Below are 19,253 nucleotides of genomic sequence, written 5' to 3' on the forward strand. Positions count from 1 at the left end.
TTGTTTGCGCAGTGGTGGCCATAAGTCGAGGACTACCTGTCGAAACAAAATAGGACATCTCAAAAACAGTTTGAAAACATCTCCAATAATTATAATCAGGAATCGCCTCGGGGTTCAAAGATGCGTTAAGGATAAGATGGGTTTAAGCGTTTTTCTGAATGAGATGCTGGGGCCAGTCCCAGTGGTGAGTTACGGATGCCGGTGCAACTGGTACGGTGCAACGGGGCCTGGCGTCCACCACATGAACGCATGCAGCACACGCGCACACACACGCAGCGCATGCACGTGTCCTTACCTCTTGCGTCGCCTTTACAAGCCTCCGCGACGCTCCAGCTATTCGGTGGGACGTTGTGCAGGCGCCATGCGCGTAAGCGCCGAAGAGCTCAAATACAGGTACGGGCGGGCGGGCGGGCCCTCCGGAGAACTGTATCGGAACAGTACCCGGTGCTCCTGGCAGGCACCGGTACGCCCATACCGGAGCATACCGCCTGCAACCCACCACTGGGCCAGTCCTACCCCTGGGCATGTTCCGTGGCACAAGGGTTACAACTGACAAAGCCATGGTTTGTTGGCACACATAGTTGGGATCTTCAGGATGCCTTTCCTGCAGTGACGTGCGGTGAGGTTTATGACTGGTGAGGCACTGACACAGAGCTGAATTTCAAATATTTTTAGACTTGTGGACTTCAACTCCCAGAATTCCACAGCCAGGCATGCTCAGTTCCAATTTAAAGCGACAGCATTTGTGTTTCTGCTTTGCTCCTTCTTTCTTTTTCTTTTTCTTCTCCTTCCCCTCCTTCCTCCCTCTCTCCCTTCCTCCCCCTCTCTCAAACACACACACACACAGAAGTTGGATTGGATTATTGCTCCTACCCCTTCCCTCTCTCACTCACTCTCAAACAACCCCCCCACACACACAAAAGTTGGATTGGATATCTTTTCCAGTGGCTTGAAAGCAGCTCCTCTGCCATCCCCCCCTCCATTCCCCTGCTGCCTTTCCCAAACACCTCCACCATTGCAAATGCAGCCTGCTGTCTGGGTGGGAAATGCCTGGAACACAATAAAGTCCACCCACCACCTCCTGCTGGCAGGCTGGGGTGAGAGGAGAGGCAGAGAAGAGGCAGAGGGGAGCCGAGCCGAGTCTTCCAAAAGAAAGAGGCTGGGGGGAAGTGTGTGTACTACAGCATGGCTCTTTGCCTGGCTTCCTGCCTCCTCCTGTGGTCTCCTCAGTGCTCGCTTGTGCTCTCCCTCCCCAAGTGTAGTTTGATTGCAGGTGGAGCCACGTTGCCTTTTCAAACTTGTAATCAGTGAAGCTGGGCTAGATTTTTATATAGTTTTATCCAGCTGTGTGTGTGAGAGAGAGAAGTGAATGGGGGGCCTAGGGAGGAAGTCACTACACTTGGGGAGAGAGAGCACCAGTGAGGAGACCACAGGAGGAGGCAGGAAGCCAGGCAAAGAGCCATGCTGTAGCACACACACTGGCCCCACAACGTGGCTCTGCCTGCAATCAAACTACTCTTGGGGAGGGAGAGCACAAGCGAGCCAGGGTCCTTCCCTCCAGCCTTTGCCCAAAGTCCTGCACAGCACCAGGAGGATGAAGTTTAGCTTTTTAGCTTTTTCCTTTTACTTTTTTTTTCATGATGAGAGTGGTGAGGCTGTGCCTCACTTGCCTCACCTGACTGCACGGCTTTCCTGGATGTTTGGCCCTGATGGGCAAAATCCATTTGACAAGGCAATTTGAAGAATTATCCAATTACAACAAAAAAAGATCAAACTGAACAGCTGAATCCCCTGAAAGAGGAAATTATGCTCCACTAAAACCAGCTCTCTACTAGCTTCAAAGGGAATTTGGCATCAGCTCAGCTTCAATGCAAAATGCCAGCTGCAATTTCTTTTAAAACATGGGCTAGTGCAGTGGTTCTCAATCCCTTTCACAGGCGTCGCCTAAGACCATCGGAAAACACATATTTTTGAAAAAATACAGAAAACATAAAACAATGTTATGGTTGGGGGGGGTCACCACAACACGAGGAACTGTATTAAAGGGTCGCGGCATTGGGAAGATTAATACCCACTGATCTAGTGTCAGTCTCGGAGCAAATACCATTTTCAGAATACAGCATTGGGTGGTAGAAATTTTCTCAGCTAACGAAGTTTGTTAAAAAGTAGAATTTATACAGTGATTGTGATCTGTGGGTTTGGCAGTTGGAATTTCAAAAAGAGATTGCAAGTACCTTTTGGGGGTCTGTCATAACTTCAGGCAGTCACTAAGCAAGAGCTACATGTATAGACACCGGTATATATATGTAGTTCTCACCTAATGACTGCCTGAAAATAAATGTGTGTGCGTGCGTGCACATATATACCTCACTTTTTAAACCAAACATTTAACCTTGATCACAAAAAATAATATTGACCAGTTCTTTCATTTTGTTCCTAAAGAACAAATCAATTATCAGAAAGTAAACACTCATAATCAGTTCAAAAAGTTTTTCTGTTGTAAAGTCTCATTTTTTGTGTTGTTCCCCATGCTTGATATATATCCATAGGTCTTTATTTTTAAAATGCAATATTGTTGAGTTAGAATAATAAAAAAAAAACTTTAATGTGGTAGTAATTCAGGAATTTTCACTGGGTAAAGACCAATATCTGAAATTAAAAGATCTTTTAATTGGAAATATTACCCTTCTGCAGGTAGTGCTCAACTTATGAGCATTTGCTTAATGCCCATTTTAAGTTGCAGCATCACTTTAAAAAAGTGACCCATGATCCGTCCTTGCACTTATGGCTTATCGCAGTGGCCCCATGATCAAAATTTGGTGCTTGCCAACCAACATGAATTTATGATGGTTGCAATATCCCAGGGTCATAAGATAACCATTCGTCCAAGAAGCATTTCCAGCACTGAGGGTCCGTCCTGAGGATATAGATTGTGTGTGTGTGTGTGTGTGTGTGTCAACCTCGATTTCATTGAGGGCCGCATCCGGGTTGTGTTTGGCCTGGAAGGGGGGCATGGCCAGCTCAACATCACTTGTGTTGGGGGCGCCTGTGGCGGCCCAAGCGCTCTGCCAGCGAAAACTGGCTCCCATGCTCCATTTTCTGGTGCAACGGCTTCCTGCAACCCCCTGCAGGGTTGCAGAGTTTTTGCTGTTTCCAGGGAAACCCTGCAGGCCTGATCTAAGTACCCCGTGGGCCGAATCCAGCCCCGGGCCTTGAGTTTGACACCCCTGATATAGATAAATCCCCAAGTAGCATCAACAACTGTCAGAGAGTGTCGGAGAGCTAACAACAGACCCTCAGAGTAGTAATGACCAGATGACTGCAAAGAATATAAACCCTTCCATTCCCCGACCTGTAAGAACTGAAGAAGCTTCTTAGATGAGGTGTGAAATATTTTCAAAGGAAAAAAAAAACACAAGAAAGCCCATTTGCCTTTTGGAAAAGCACCTTTGAGATAACCAGTGTTTCTCAACCATGACAATTTCATGTCACGTGGACTTCATCTCCCAGAATTCCCTAGTCAGCCATGCTGGCTGGGGAATTCTGGGAGTTGAGGTCCACCCATCATCCAAGAGCATCCTACCCCATACATCCCTGCGACCAATTCGCTCTCACAGAGAGGGGCTCCTCCGGGTGCCATCCACCAGACAATGCCGGTGGGCGGCACCCAGGAGTAGGTCCTTCTCTGTGATGGGCCCGACCCTATGGAATGACCTCCCCCCCGATATTAGAACAACTACCGATCTCTGCTCCTTCCGCAAGAAATTAAAGACCCACCTGTTCCATTTAGCCGGCCTGGCCTAACCGTAGTTTTAATTGCTAACATTTCTGGCCGGTATTTTAATCTCTGGGGATAGATTTTTTAGATTGCTTTTAATTTTTGTTTTAGAATGGTTTTACATTGTCTTGTTTTTATGGGTATTCGATATTGTATTTTGTATGTGGTTTTTAGCTGTTTTGTACACCGCCCCGAGTCCCTTCGGGGAGAGGGAGCGGTTTATAAATGTAATAAAATAAATAAATAAATAAATAAATAAATAAATAAATAAATAAATAAGTGGCCTAGGTTGAGAAACACTGACCTAAGATGATTGAGAATCTCCATAGATATGTAGCCAAGATGTCAACCCTGAAGCGGACCTGGCTGAAGCCATCCTTGAGGCTTCATGGTTGCCACAAGGCAGAGAGGGAGAAGGGGGGGGGGGAATTAGATAGATCAGCTTTGCAGTCAAAATAAAACGTTTTTTGTGGGAACCAAGGTCATTCTATTAGGCAGCTGAGAAGAGGAGGAGTGGAGTAACCAAACAACCTGTCAGCACCTCTATTGGACAATGTGACCAATAATCTGGGGCAGTGATGACTAACCTTTTTTTTGTCCTGTGCTGAAAGCCTGCAATAATAATGCAATGCAATAATGCAATGCCTCCCCCCGCACATGCGTGCGCCCTGCCCCTTCCCCTCACCCATTTTTGGTTCCAGGTTGCTGCAGGAGGTTTCCCAGGCCCAAAATGTGCGGAAAGGCCTCCTGCACCAACCTGGAAGCCAAAAATGGGTGAGGGGGGGGAGCATACACAAGGCCTCAAGGTGCAATGTGAGTGCCTCCCACATGCCCCCTGTGCATGCACAGCAGAGACCCAAAGACCAGCTGGCTGGTGGGAGGCGCATGCGCAGTGGAGCTGGGCTGGGGCAACAGCTGATGTGCCAGCAGAGAGGGCTCTGCATGCCATCTATGGCACGTGTGCCACAGGTTTGCCATCACGGATCTGGGGGGGAAGGGGAAAATTTCACTTTTTAATTAGGTGAAAACCGCAGGAACTTTCAGAGTCGGTTTTCACCAGTTGTGCCAACATGAGGTATCCAATAAATTGTTCTTTGAGGAATCTACCTGCCTGGGAGTTCTGCTTTCTATGGGTGTATTACGTGTGACTGTGCAAGATCACTTCATTTGTCCTGTTGTTGCTGGGATCACTCACTGATGTTTCTCTTTGTTTTCTCTTCCAGTTGGTGTCCATCAACCGAACACTGGTGGAACGAGGATTTGCTCAGTGGGTGGAAAGCTACTAGCAAACCCCTGAACCCATCTTCTGGACTGTTCTTTCCTCCTTTTTCCCCACCTGTCCCTTTGACTTTCTTTCCTCTTTTTGGCACTGTTTCAAAATTAGGATTTTGTAGTCCTTCTTCCCGCCCCTTTTCCCTCCCACCCCCACCTCCACCCCCCCACCTCCCCACAAGCAAATCAGTCATTATTTCCACCAGCGATTTGTGATGAATTCATTTGACTGACCACAGTTTGTATAGCATACCTCATTTTGTTGAAAAGGCAGGGAGTTGTACCATAAGCCATTAAAACAAAAACAAACCACAGCTTTAAAACTTGGCTCTTCCCCTTTGGTCAAATGTCAAGTTGTTTAAAAAAAAAAAGAAGAAGAAAAGAAAAGAAAAATTGTAATAATAGAGCAAAGAGGTTTGCACCAGGTTGGCTGTGTGTGAATGGTTTAAGGCATGTGTTGAACGTATCTAAATTTGACTGCTGCCTTGACATTAAACTGACTTGAAATAGAGGAGATAAATTTGATTCAGAAATTCCCCCCCACCCCGAAAAAAATATATTAATAAAATATTTGAAACTTGGGAGCACATCCGACATAATAGGCATATCCATGTTTCTAATCACAAAAGCTAGCTACCTTACCTAGAACGCTTTGGTTCTAGGTAAGGCCCACCTGCCCCTTGTTTGATTGTGACTTCACTTTTAATTAAGGCTTGGTTTGTGCAAGAAATCAGGATACATTCATTTTGCAGACCACCTGAAACAATGAATTTGACTTCAACCACTACAGCTGCGGCGTTTTTTAAATTCCCAGTCATGTTGGATACCCAGAGAAAAGAAAAATGGATCGCCAATCCTGATTGTAAGACATCACTGTTTTCTAGCTGTTTGGAGAAAAAAAAAACCTATGTAAATATATATAAAAATCATTGTAATATTTTGTACAAGAGAAAAAAAAATACTGGAGAATTAAAAAAGGGAACTTCAAACAAAATGATTTTTTTTTCCATACCAAAATGTCCTCTGTAGAGAAATAGTTTGGGGTGTATCATTACACCGCTTAAAACACTAGAATGCGTGAAAAACTTTTGACCTTTGTGCATGATTCTTTCCCCTGCTTGCTGTATGGTAGGAAGAGTAATCAGCAAATTCTTATTGCTTTTTTGCTGTACAGATCTGACTGAACGGGGAAAAACGAGTAACATTTGGAATTAATATTGCAGTGGTGTCTTTTTTTTTTCTTTTTTGCTCCTTTTTAGATTGGTTTCAAATGTGGAATTAAAAAAAAAAGAATCAAGTAATTTAAGCTAATTTAATACTATTAAAATATAAATGAATTTAAAACATGGTTGCTGAGTTGGGAGTTATTACCGAAGGGAGAGAATGTAAAAAATGTCTTGTATGTATGTCAATTCTATTGCAGATTTTTTTTTTTTTTGAAATATTGGTCTTATATAGAACATGGAGTGTATGGCAAAACCTTCTTCCTCAAAAGATGTAGAAAAAAAAGTATTGTGTGAATCAGTCGACCTTTAAGACTTTCAGCAATTAAATGCCTCTAAATGTGAGGGACTAGTGTCATGGATTTCTTGTGTATAATTAAGGTACTTGGCTTAAAGACTTGGCCAAATTTTTTGGGGGGGAACTAATTTTTTACTTTTTGAGAAAATTCCCTGGCTGGGGAATTCTAGCAATAGCAATAAGACTTACATACACCGCTTCACAGTGCTTTAATAGCCCTCTCTAAGCGGTTTACAAAATCAGCATATTGCCCCCCCAAAATCTGGGTCCTCATTTTACCCACTTCAGAAGGATGGAAGGCCGAGTCAACCTTGAGCCTGGTGAGATTTGAACTGCCAAATTGCAGGCAGCCGGCAGGCAGCAGAAGTAGCCTGCAGTACTGCATTCTAACCACTGCACCACTTCAGCTCCACAGATTCACGTATCTTAAAGGTGATGAGGTTGAGAAACACTGACCTAATAATAGAGTTTGGGTCTTTATTTTGATTTTTTAATTGCCACAATCAGGACTTAAAGATGTCCAAAAAGGAATTGCAAACAAAAAAAAGTGTCCAAGAGGAATCACAAGATCAGTGGCCACCAACATCCACGATACACTGCAACCATTACGAATATGAAAACTAGGTGTCAATTTGCAGCAGTGAGTGGAGTCACAAAATGGCTGCCATGAAGTCAGTTACCGAAGAACCAGAAAGCAAAGGGTATAAATGTATAAAGCCCTTCCTACTTGTTTTGCTACCCCGTCCCTTCCTAATGGTTAATCAGGAAAAGTTGAGAAGAACCAGCCTTCTGCTTACAACCAGAAATGGGACCAGAATTTCTGTTTCTAAGCCAAATGGTTGTTAAGTGAGTCATACCTGATTTTAATAGCTTTTAAGTCCTGTTAAGTGTTAAATGAGCCACTGCCATTGTTAAGTGAATCACGGGATTTGTTAAGCAAATCTGACTTTCCCATTGCTTGTAGGAGGCCATCTAGGAAAGTCACAAAAGTTGATCCCAGGATGCAGCAAATGTAAATACTTAACAGCAACTAGTAAATATCTTAAAGGTAAAGGTTCCCCCTGCACATACGTGCTAGTTGTTCCCGACTCTAGGGGGCGGTGCTCATCTCCATTTCAAAGCTGAAGAGCAGCGCTGTCCGAAGACGTCTCCGTGGTCATGTGGCCGGCATGACTAAACGCCGAGGGCACAGAACGTTGTTACCTTCCCACCAAAGGTGGTCCCTATTTTTCTACTTGCATTTTGATGTGCTTTCAAACTGCTAGGTTGGCAGAAGCTGGGACAAGCAACGGGAGCTCACTCCGTTAAGCAGCACTAGGGATTTGAACTGCTGAACTGCAGACTTTTGTGATTGACAAGCTCAGCGTCTTAGCCACTGAACTCTTAAGTAAATACTAGTTTCCAAACTCCTGAATTTTGAAGACATGACCCGGGGAATGTTATGACATTTCATGAGGACCGGTCACTTTTTCATCCATTGCAACTTCAAATGGTAGTTAAAGGAATACTTGTAAGCCAAGGTCTATCTGTATAGTCAAAATGGTGCTAATTTAAACTCTTAAGGACCTGGATTGTGAGCTTTTGTGCATAAGAGAAAATGCCAGCAAGCAAAATTTATTAGAGGCTTAAAAGTTCTACATGGGGATTATCTTCCAGATAAACCTTTGGCGCTTTCAATGTTGTGCATACAACATCTGTTTCAAGTCCAAAAATGAGGTTGACAGTATAACAGAGTTGGAAGGGATCTTGGAGGTCTTCTAGTCCAACCCCCCTGCTTGAGTAGGAGACCCTATACCACTCCAGACAATTTGACAATTTAAACCCGTAGGGCACACAGCACCTCAACAACAACAAAAATGATTTTGAAACAGCCTGGTTTCGCACTGGGATCAGTGTTGTGCAGAAGACAAGGGCTTTGGTGCACAAAAGGAAAACGGGACGGGGGATTCTATGGAGTATGGGAGATCTATAGTCTAAATAACGTTCCTTTCCCAGAAAATCAAGGTCAACTGACCCTGCAGCTGCCATGAGGTGAATGGGAGGCATCTCCTCTTGGATGGTACCTGATTGGACCACGTGATGGACATCTGGGTGCTGGACAGGGGCTTGAATTTTCACTTGGGTGGGGGAAAACCTGGAAGCTTTCAGATTCGGGTTTTCCCAGATGTGCCAACATGACATCTCTAATAAAATGGAACTTTGAGGAAACTCAAACTCGGAGTCTTCTTTCGTTGGGGGTGTTACTTGGATCCCTGACATCAACCCCAGGGTTCTCACTTGAGGCACAGACTGAACTTATCCTATTTTGGACTCCATGCGAAGACCCAGCTCCCTGGAGAAGGTTGGGATGCTGGGAAGGATGGAAGGTAAGGGAGGAGGCGGCTCACCAGCGGGAAGGAGGAGGGGCTCAGTTACAGAGGCGATGGTGGGTACACCATTGGGGTTATCTGAAAGGCCAGGTTGGCGGAAGATCATTGGTGAGAAAATCTATGTGGTTGCTAAGAGTTGTCAGCAGTGGTGGGTTGCAAATGCTTTTTCTACCGGTTCGGGCATGCTCCCGTGTGCTCTTGTGCGTGCACACAATGCTTCTGCGCATGCGCAGAAGCATCCACGTGGGTGGACGGGGCCTCCTGCCACTGCTACTACCGGTTTGGCCGAACCTGGGCAAACGAGAAGCAACCCACCACTGGTTGCCAGTGACTGGATGGCACGTAATCAATAAAGCAGATGGTGAATACGGTATTCCTCTTCTAAGACTTAGTTAATTGCCTGCCTGCTTTTTAAAATAGCAATAGCACTTAGACTTATATACCGCTTCACAGTGCTTTACACCCCTCTCTAAGTGATTTAGGGGTGCGATGGCTCAATGGCTAAGACACTGAGCTTGTCGATCAGAAAGGTCAGCAGTTCGGCGGTTCGAATCCCGTTACTTGCCCCAGCTTCTGCCAAATCTAGCAGTTCGAGAGCATGTAAAAAATGCAAGTAGAAAAATAGGGACCAACTTTGGTGGGAAGGTAACAGCGTTCCGGGCGCCTATAGTGGTTAGTCATGCCGGCCACATGAACATGGAGACGTCTTCTGACAGTACTGGCACTTCAGCTTTGAAACGGAGATGAGCACTGCCCCCTAGAGTCAGGAATGATTAACACATACATGTGAAGGGAACCTTTACCTTTTAGTAAACGGTTTACAGACTCAGCCTCTTGCCCCCAACAATCCGGGTCCTTATTTTACCCCCTTTGGAAGGATGGAAGGCTGAGAGACCTTAAGATGTCTGGACTTTAACTCCCAGAATTCCCCAGCCAGTCTGGCTGGCTGGGGAATTCTGGGAGTTGAAATCCAAACATTTTAAAGTTGCCAGGGTTGAGAAATTCTGTCCTACACCAAGGATTTTCAAAACTCTAATGATGGGAAATTGTCTAGATTTGTGTGAACTTTATTTTTGGTCTTTCAGGGAAGCCCACCAAGTTCTCAGAACTTTAAAGTCCTGTGAAATACAGTTAGCAAAGTCTCGGATCTAAACAACACTTTCCAATGGAAGAATTTGGACAATTTGAAGCACTACAAGGAAACAGTCAGTAGATGGCAATACAGCCTAAGAGATCAAACTCTGTTTCTTCTGCTGAGTTTTCCAAGTCTCACAAAAGTAAATGGAGCATCCTGAAACGCATTTCTCCATCTGCTACGAAACAAAATTGGGTTCTTAATTACAGGTAGACTCCGATTTGTAACCATTTGTTTAGCAAGCATTCAAAGTTATGACAGCACTGAAAAAAATGAGACTTACAACTGGTCCTCATGCTTACGACCATTGCAGCCTCAGAGTCACATGATCAAAATTTGGGCACTTGGTAACCCGCATGTATTTACAAGGGTTGGAGCATCTCAGGATTATGTATTTGCCCATTGTGACATTCGCAGCCAGTTTCCAGCAAGAAAATTCAGTGAAGGATTGACTTGTAATGATTTTTCAAAATGTTAAAATTTATTGTCCAAATATATATTCTTGGATAAATTGTGTTAAGAGTGTTTTTGTGTGTAGTGACACAAATATTATATAAATATAACATAAATATAAATATAAATACATGAGATGGGAAGTATGCAGTGGAGTACCCCAAGATTCTGTTTTGGGCCCAGTACTCTTCAACATCTTCTTCAATGATTTGGATGAGGGAATAAATGGGGAACTCATCAAATTTTCAGATGACACCAAGCTGGCAGAAATAGCCAACACTCCAGAAGATAGGCTTAAGATACAGAAGGATCTTGACAAACTTGAACATTGGGCACTATCTAATAAAATGAAATTCAATGGTGAAAAGAGTAAGGTTCTACATTTAGGCAAGAAAAACGAAATACACAGATACAGATACAAGTGTTAATACCAGTTTATAAGGCCTTGGTAAGGCCACACTTGGAATACAGCATTCATTTTTGGTCGCCACGATGTAAAAAAGATGTGGAGACTCTAGAAAGAGTGCAGAGAAGAGCAACAAAGAGGATTAGGGGACTGGAGGCTAAAACATAGGAAGAACGGTTGCAGGAACTGGGTATGTCTAGTTTAATGAAAAGAAGGACTAGGGGTGACATGATAGCAGTCTTCCAATATCTCAGGGGTTGCCACAAAGAAGAGGGAGTCAAACTATTTTCCAAGGCACCTGAGGGTAGAACAAGAAGCAATGGGTGGAAACTAATCCAGAAGAGAAGCAACTTAGAACAGGAGAAACTTCCTGACAGCTAGAACAATTAATCAGTGGAACAGCTTGCCTCCAGAAGTTATGAATGCCCCAACACTGGAAGTCTTTAAGAAGATGTTGGATAGCCATTTGTCTGAAACGGTATAGGGTTTCCTGCCTAGGCAGGGGATTGGACTAGAAGACCTCCAACGTCCCTTCCAACTCTACTATTGTATTGTATTGTATTGTATTGTATTAAACTTTTAAATGCCCCCGTCTGGGGGGGTTTTGGCCTTATTTTGTCATAACTCTTCAATATTCATTTATTTATGGGTTTTTACAGACATTTGTAGGGCATTTCATCCAAAGATTCTTGGTGGCTTAAAGGTCATAGAAAAAGCAAATCCCCTGAATCTATGCATAACAGTACATGTTTGTTATGTCAACCCAGGGATGTCTTCAAAGTATAATTTTAAAAAATCAAGATGGCAGCCATTGTGGTGTGATCCAAGCTCTGCCTATTTTTAAGGAGGCAAAAACAAGGCATAGGTTCAATCATACTGTCACAGTTGCTGTCTTTTGATTGGACAACCCTGAATAATCAGCCAGATTCCAAGCTGAAGGGAATGTCTGTAGCTTGGAGTTAAAACTGTGAAGTCCTTGGTGCTCTCTGAGTTTGGTTGTTTTCTTTCAGACATTGCATGACCCAACTAGGTAACATCGTCAGTGCCAAAAGGGAGTCTTATGTTTATGTTGTCTTCCAAAATAGTCAAGGAGAAGGCCCACTTTTCAAGCTTCCTGAAAGGGCTGGCCTGACATCCGGGAACCAGTTTTTTCAAGTGGCATCTTAGTATGGGTCAGGGGTCAGCAAACTGCGGCTCTGGAGCCGCATGTGGCTCTTTCCTCCCTCTGCTGCAGATCCGTCAACGGTCGGTGCCACAACTTTGAGAGGAACTTCCGGTGGGGGTGGGGAGAGAAGCACAGTGCGCCAGGAGAAGACTCTATGGCAAGGGGAGGGTTTTCCAGTTGTCTCCACAATTGATCGGGCTTTTGGTTATGACAGGTAGAGGAAAAAATATGCCGCACTAGGAGGAGACTCTATGGTGGGGGAACTGAACTTCCGGTCAGCTCCAGAATTCAATAGGGGGCTTCCGGTTAGGACCTTTGTGCTTCCTGATGTTTTCGACCCCTGGTATGGGTGAAATATTCAGTATGATATCTCCCATGGATTCAGTGTGAGAAGAAGACTTGTTTCCTGGCCCCAAGTGATCTAAGCTTTTGGACTTTAAAAAAAACTCTTTAAAAAATTACCAGAAAATGCTATTTACATTTGATTTCTAATTTCCAACCAATCTCATATGGCATGTACAGAGACAGCCAAAGAGCCAGATGTGGGTGGGTGGGTGGAATAAAATGACCAGGTCTGGTGTGGATGTCGTAGCATTTTTAAAGCTCAAATGAAAGAGGATTGTTGGAGGGTCAGTCTACTGAGCAGAAGTGTTAGGTCAAGTTACTTACGGTTCGGTGTTTTCTGGGTATGGAATGGGATCGGTTTCATTCAATAAACCATGATTCATTTAATCATAGATGGGGTTCGAGTGGAATGGCTTGTCTCCAGACGTTGTGAAGGTTTTTAAGAAGAAACTGGACAGCTATTTGAAATGGTATAGAGCAGTGATGGCGAACCTATGGCATGTGTGCCACAGGTGGCACGCGGAGCCATTTGTCAGAGCACGGAAGGCTCGTGCGCGCGCTGGCCAGCTGATTTCACCCTTTTTTAAAGCCATTTTTTGCCCTTCCCAGGCTCCAGAGGCTTTATAGGAGCCTGGGGAGGGCGAAAAGAGCCTCCCCCCCCTGGAGGCCCTCGGGAGGCTTCATGAGCTTCCCTGAAGCCTCCTGAGTGCAAAAGATTTTAAGAAGAGCCTCTTGAAGGTCCCTGAAGCCTTCGGAGCGCTTAAAACGACTCTCCAAGCAAACCGGAAGTGACTTCCGGTTTGCCCAGAGGGTCGTTTTGAGTGCTCCGAAGGCTTCAGGGAAGCCTCCTGAAGGTCCCTGAAGCCTTCGGAGGGCTTCCGGGGGGGCGGGGGAGGCTCTTTTCCCCCTCCCCAGACTCCTATAAAGCCTCTGGAGCCTGGGGAGGGCGAAAAAAGCATGCAAAAATGGGGGGGTCGCGCCTGTAGTGTGCACATGCGCACTGGCGGGTCGCGCATTGCATTATGGGTGCAGCCCACCTGCACATGACCCCCCCTGCGCTCCCCCCACTTATGGCACGTGAGCCAAAAAAGTTTCGCCATCGCTGGTATAGAGTTTTTCAGGGATGGGCTGGGGATTCGCAGGGGTTCGGGAGAACCTCTAGCTAAGATACTGTGCAGTTCAGAGAAACCCCAAATCTCACTCCTGGCTGGCCCTGCCCACCCTGCCCTTCCCTTCTAGGAGTCCCCACGTGGCCCGTTTTGGATGCAGGTAAGTGCAGGGCATGTGCGGAGGCTTGGGGAAGGTGAAAAATGGGCCTCCCCAAAATTCGGGAAGGCTGGAAACGGGGCTCTGGAGCCTGAGGAGGCCATTTTCACCCTCCCAGAGGCTTGAGGTAAGCTTCTGGAGCCTGAGAAGGGCAAAAACACCCTCCCTACCATGGTGCAAGATGCCAACTAGGCCACGCCCACCATGGCCACACCCACCCAGCAACCGGATGGAGGACCCCTTGCTAAAAATTTTGAAGCCTACCCCTGCGTTTCCTGCTTGAGCAGAGGACTAGGACTAGGAAACTTCCAAGGTCCCTTCCAACTCTGTTATTCTGTTAGATTGGTATGCCTAATTTAGAGCCCCCCATCTGCAAATCTGGAAAGATGAAGATCTGGCTTTTTTAAAACCGAAAATAGTAGTTTCCCAAAATCAATGGTTTTAGCAGCACAGTTTCATCTTGTTCGACTGTCCTTGAGTGCGATTATGAAACAGACAGAGATGGATGAGCAAACGAGCTCCTTGTCACTGCAAAATTGCTCTGTGGTAGCTGTCTATTTCACACTAATTTAATTTTAATTTTCCAAGACTTTTCGGGGCTGACCTTGGCTGACCTCAGAAAAGAGTTAAGCAGGATCAGGCCTGGGACTACTAGACATACCACTGAAAGTGACTTCCTTGGAAAGGGGTGAAGCCAATTGGAAAGCCACACAGAAGAAATACCTGATCCTCAACTCCCCTCAAATACCTGATCCTCAACGTCCCCTTTGACGTCCATCAAAGGGAGATTATATTATTTCTTGTAGTAGCCTTCACGGTTTGCACTGAAAAAGGGTGGCTCACTGAGGGTGGCTCAGTAGTTAACACACTGAGCTTGTCGATCAGAAAGGTCGGCAGGTCGGCGGTTCAAATCCCGTTACTTATCCCAGCTTCTGCCAACCTAGCAGTTCGAAAGCATGTAAAAATCTAAGTAGAAAAATAGGAACCACCTCTGGTGGGAAGGAAACAGCGTTCTGTGCGCCTTCAGCATTTAGTCATACCGGCCACATGACCATGGAGAACCTCTTCGGACAGTGCGGGCTCTTCGGCTTTGAAACGGAGATGAGCACTGCCCTGCTAGAGTCAGGAACGATTAGCACATATGTGCGAGGGGAACCTTAATACTTAAACTTGTTAAAAACCTTTTGCAAAATGTAGAACTCTTTTGGAATTTTGAAAACTAGCATCTGAGATCGACCAATAGACCCACGAACCCATTAAGGAGTAGGACATCTTGTACCCAGAGGGTGCTGTACTCATGCAGGGTGGGCAAAAAAGGCAGTTTGGAGATGTGCCCTTTCTTATGTGTGTCCCTCTGCATGCAGAAAGCAGGAGCTTCAGCTGAATCAACTGTGGCTACCATCTTGCCTTTTCTCTCTCTTTTTTTTTTACTCTCTTCCTTTAGAGGAGAGAAGACTTCAAATTAGGCAATTCTCCTCAAAAACAATCTCAATTTCTTATAACGAGAATGGTCTAACAATTAAGGCGCCAGGTTAGAAAACGGGAGACTGTGAGTTCTAGTCCTTCCTGTCTTAGCTAGGAAATCCAAATGGATGAATTTGGACCAGTCTCTTAGCCCAACTCACCTCACAGCAGAGGTGGGTTGCTCCCGGTTCGGCCCGGATTGGGCGAACAGGTAGTAGCGGCAGCGGGAGGGTCCGCATGCCCACCCATCGCTTCTGCGCATGCGCAGAAGTGCTGCACGCATGCACGCACACAATCCATGAGCGAATCGGTAGTAAAAAAATTGGCAACCCACCTCTGCCTTGTTTTGGGGAAAATAGGAAGAGGAAGGTGTGTTGGATATGTTTGTCTTCTTATTTGTAAAAATAATTAATACAATACAATAGAAGAGTTGGAAGAGACCTTGGAGGTCTTCTAGTCCAACCCCCTGCCTAGGCAGGAAACCCTATACCGTTTCAGACAAATAGCTGTCCAACATCTTCTTAAAGACTTCCAGTGTTGGGGCATTCACAACTTCTGGAGGCAAGCTGTTGTGGGATGCAAATAAATAATAAATTAAAAATTAAACGAAATAATCCTCATTTGCCGGTTCTTAAGACATTGTGCCCTCAGTTACCAGTACATAAGATGTTATACTCTTGTTTACCATTAATTAAGGAATTGCATCATTTACCAGTGCTTTATTATTCACAGAACAAAAAGGGGAAAAAAAACTCCTTCAAAATGTGGCTAAACCTTGAATGTCCCTGAAAGGTACAGATAAAAAGATAAAAGTCCCTGAAAGAGCAAAACTTTCATGCTCCAGCCAGTTGGGTCCATTGTTATGAGGAATGGAGGCCTACCTCATAAACAGTCATGGTAGAAGTATCTAGGGTAGCTAAATCCCTTTAAGTGAGTTCATACAACATCCTACGTCACAATCTCAGAAAGAGCAAACTGTTTTGGCTGAATGCTCTTGTGGGAATTCCTCAACACATCTGGGCAGGGAGATGGAATATCCCAATTCAGGATATGCTGTAGCCACAGTTACCATATTTTCTTGGAAAGGGGAAAGGACAAAGCTGGGGGGAAAAAGGCAAATGTGAAAGAAATTCTAAGGATTAAAAAAGAAAGTTTATATTTTTTAACTTTGCTTAACAAAGGAAAATTCAAAAGCAAAGCCAAGAAAAGCTTTACAAAAATGCACATTTCAATAAAAAAACATGTAAAGAGTACAACTTAACCACCATCGGTGTAGCAATGTTTAAAGTTTCAACAGCACAGGGGGAAAAAAAATTATAACTGGGCCTCAAAATTGCAGAAAAGCATCCCCACAACCATATGATCAAATTTGGGCACTTGGCATGGATTAATGATAATTGCAACATGCCAGGGTCATTTTATGACATTTTTGCACAGTCATTAAGTAAATGTTGCAGTCGTAAGTGTGAACTCATTTTTCACTATGGCATAGTTTGGCTGAAAACTGCCGTTTGCGACTCTCCCAGCCGGCTTTCAACAAGCAAAATCAATTGGGAAAGTCAATTCACTTAATGGCCACATGATTCCTTTAATGACTGCAAGGATTCCCTTAACAACCCTGGCTTTAAAAAGGATGTAAAATCAGGCACGGCTCACTTAACAACTGCCTTGCTCAGCAATGGAAATTCTGATGGTGGTAAGTTGAGGACTACCTGAATATAAATTTATTTTTAAAAGGCCACTCAGTTTCTGTGCATTGAGAGAATTCATGAATTACATGAATGCGGAAGACTGCACATGAAGGGGTGCCCTTTGTGGGGTAAAAGTTAAAAGACCAAAATAAAGGGCAAAAGTGAGTTTTGGGGGAAAAAAATAAAGAAATCTAAAGGGCAGCTTTACGAAAGAAAGGACTGTGCTTTATAATAAAAGGCACATAGTCACAGTAGCCATAGCATAAAAATATAATGTTTCACAACAAGCAATTGACAACTCTCTTTGCAAAATCTATTGGCAACATTGATTAGTGAATACACAAATCTCTTGGTGAGCCCAATCCGGCTGGATCAAATCCATTTTATACTTTGATTTGCAAGGGGTCTGCAGGAACTGGCCCAAAAGTCAAAGAGGAAACTGTGACATTGTATGGTTTTGGGGTGGGGGCATCAAGAGAGGTGGGGGTGCAATCCATACTTTAAAAATCTCAAAATACAACACAGATTTAAAGAAAGGACTTCCCTCTTGAGTTGCGTGAGGGGTATGGCTATATATATATATATACAACCCCTGATATGCCCAAATATGGGAGGGAACTCACTACTCCCCCTTTCTGTCTATCGGCTCACTACAGGAGGCCATCCAGGCAGAAAACCATATTTTTAATGTTGCCTTTTTATTTATTTATCCCTCCCATATTTGGGCATACCAGGGGTTGTAACACAAATACATACCTATTTCCCTGGCTCAGCTGATAAGGAAGAGAGCCCGTGGCTTAGTGGCAATTACATCGGCCTAATATGCAATACAGCCCTGGTTCGATTCCCAGTAAGGGTATGGCTAGCTGATGAGAGCTAAATAACTTGAAATAGATCTATACTAGTCTCCCTTTATTTATTTATCAGCACAAATACAACACAAATATAAAAAGGCAACATTAAAAATAAAAATATGGTTTTCTGCCTGGATGGTCCTCTGTAATGAGCCGAAGGACAGAAAGGGGGAGTAGTGAGCTCCCTCCCATATTTGGGCATACCAGGGGTTGTAACACAAATACATACCTATTTCCCTGGCTCAGCTGATAAGGAAGAGAGCCTGTGGCTTAGTGGCAATTACATCAGCCTAATATGCAATACAGCCCTGGTTCGATTCCCAGTAAGGGTATGGCTAGCTGATGAGAGCTAAATAGCTTGAAATAGATCTATACTAGTCTCCCTTTATTTATTTATCAGCACAAATACAACACATACATACATACATACATACATACATACATACATACATACATACGACAGTGATACAAAGTTTTGAGAGAGAATGACTGGCCCAGTCAACCAGCTGTGTTTCGTGCCTAAGGCGGGACTAGAACTCACCATCTCCTGGTGATTGGCCCAAAGTCACCCAACGGGCTTTCATGCCTAAGGTGGGTCTAGAACTCCCGGTCTCCTGGCAATTGTCCCCAAAACCCTCATATGGCTTTTTTTCCAACATATCCCAGGAGGGCGGGATACTGTGTACTGGCAGGGAATTCTGGACATTGTAATCCATGCAGCTTAAAGTTGCCAACAATGCCCCATGGGTAGTTCTCAACTTACAATCACAATTTGGGATCAGAATTTCAGTTGCTAAGCAAGACAGTTATAAAGTGGCTTGTGTGTCCAATTTTAGAATCTTCTTTTGCTGAGGCTGTTATGCAAATCACCGCTGCTGTTAAGTGATTCATGCAGTTGTTAAGTAAACCCAATTTCCCCCATTGACTTTGCTTGTCAGAAACCAGCTGGGAAGGTCGCAAAAAATGCCAGTTGCCAAGCGTCCAAATTTTGATCACGTAATATGAGGATGCTGCGACGTGTAAGTGCCAAGACTAATGGTAAGTCACTTTTTCAGCCCCTTCATAACTTTGAGCAGTCACTAAATGAGTGGTTGTAAGTTAAGAATTACCTATATTCTTCCCCTCTGCTGGGAAAGGCCAACGGGCTGCATTTATGCTTTTCAAAAAACACACGATCAAAAACTCAAAAAGATCCTGCATTCAGATGCTTTCAAAATGTCATAAAATAACAGTAATGATAAATTAAAGGCTCCCTTTTTTCCTTTCTGTCTCCAGCCTATTTATATCTTAGACATAGGGCAGATTCTAGGAGTTTTTTTGCCTCTCTCTTTTGACACTGACAGAAACTCTGCTTGTTGGGAAGCTATTGATGCTGTGAAGGCATAATACATCACCCAAATTTTGCACTGTGACATGTATAGGCTGGCTTGATTTATATGTGTCAGCTAAGAAGAAAAGTAGAAGGGAGCATCCCTGCTAGGTGGAAAAATATACTATACTATATTCATATCTCTATTGGTGGGAAGGTTATGAC

General features: G+C 44.3%; 1 protein-coding gene across 7 annotated transcripts in view; it reads left to right on the forward strand.

Annotated features, from left to right (window-relative positions):
* The window catches only part of AKAP1 (A-kinase anchoring protein 1), an 81,661-nt gene extending 75,043 nt beyond the window's left edge, over positions 1-6,618 (forward strand). For all 7 annotated transcript variants that reach the window (XM_081945326.1, XM_081945325.1, XM_081945328.1 and 4 more), the window contains exon 11: positions 5,002-6,618. In XM_081945326.1, coding sequence (XP_081801452.1) covers positions 5,002-5,064 — 63 coding nt within the window. In that variant the 3' untranslated portion in view covers positions 5,065-6,618. The remainder of the gene's footprint in view (positions 1-5,001) is intronic.
* Positions 6,619-19,253: the final 12,635 nt, after the last annotated feature.

Source organism: Natrix helvetica, assembly GCF_964273705.1.
Source record: "Natrix helvetica genome assembly, chromosome: 2".
In the NCBI taxonomy this organism is placed as follows: Eukaryota; Metazoa; Chordata; class Lepidosauria; order Squamata; family Natricidae; genus Natrix; species Natrix helvetica.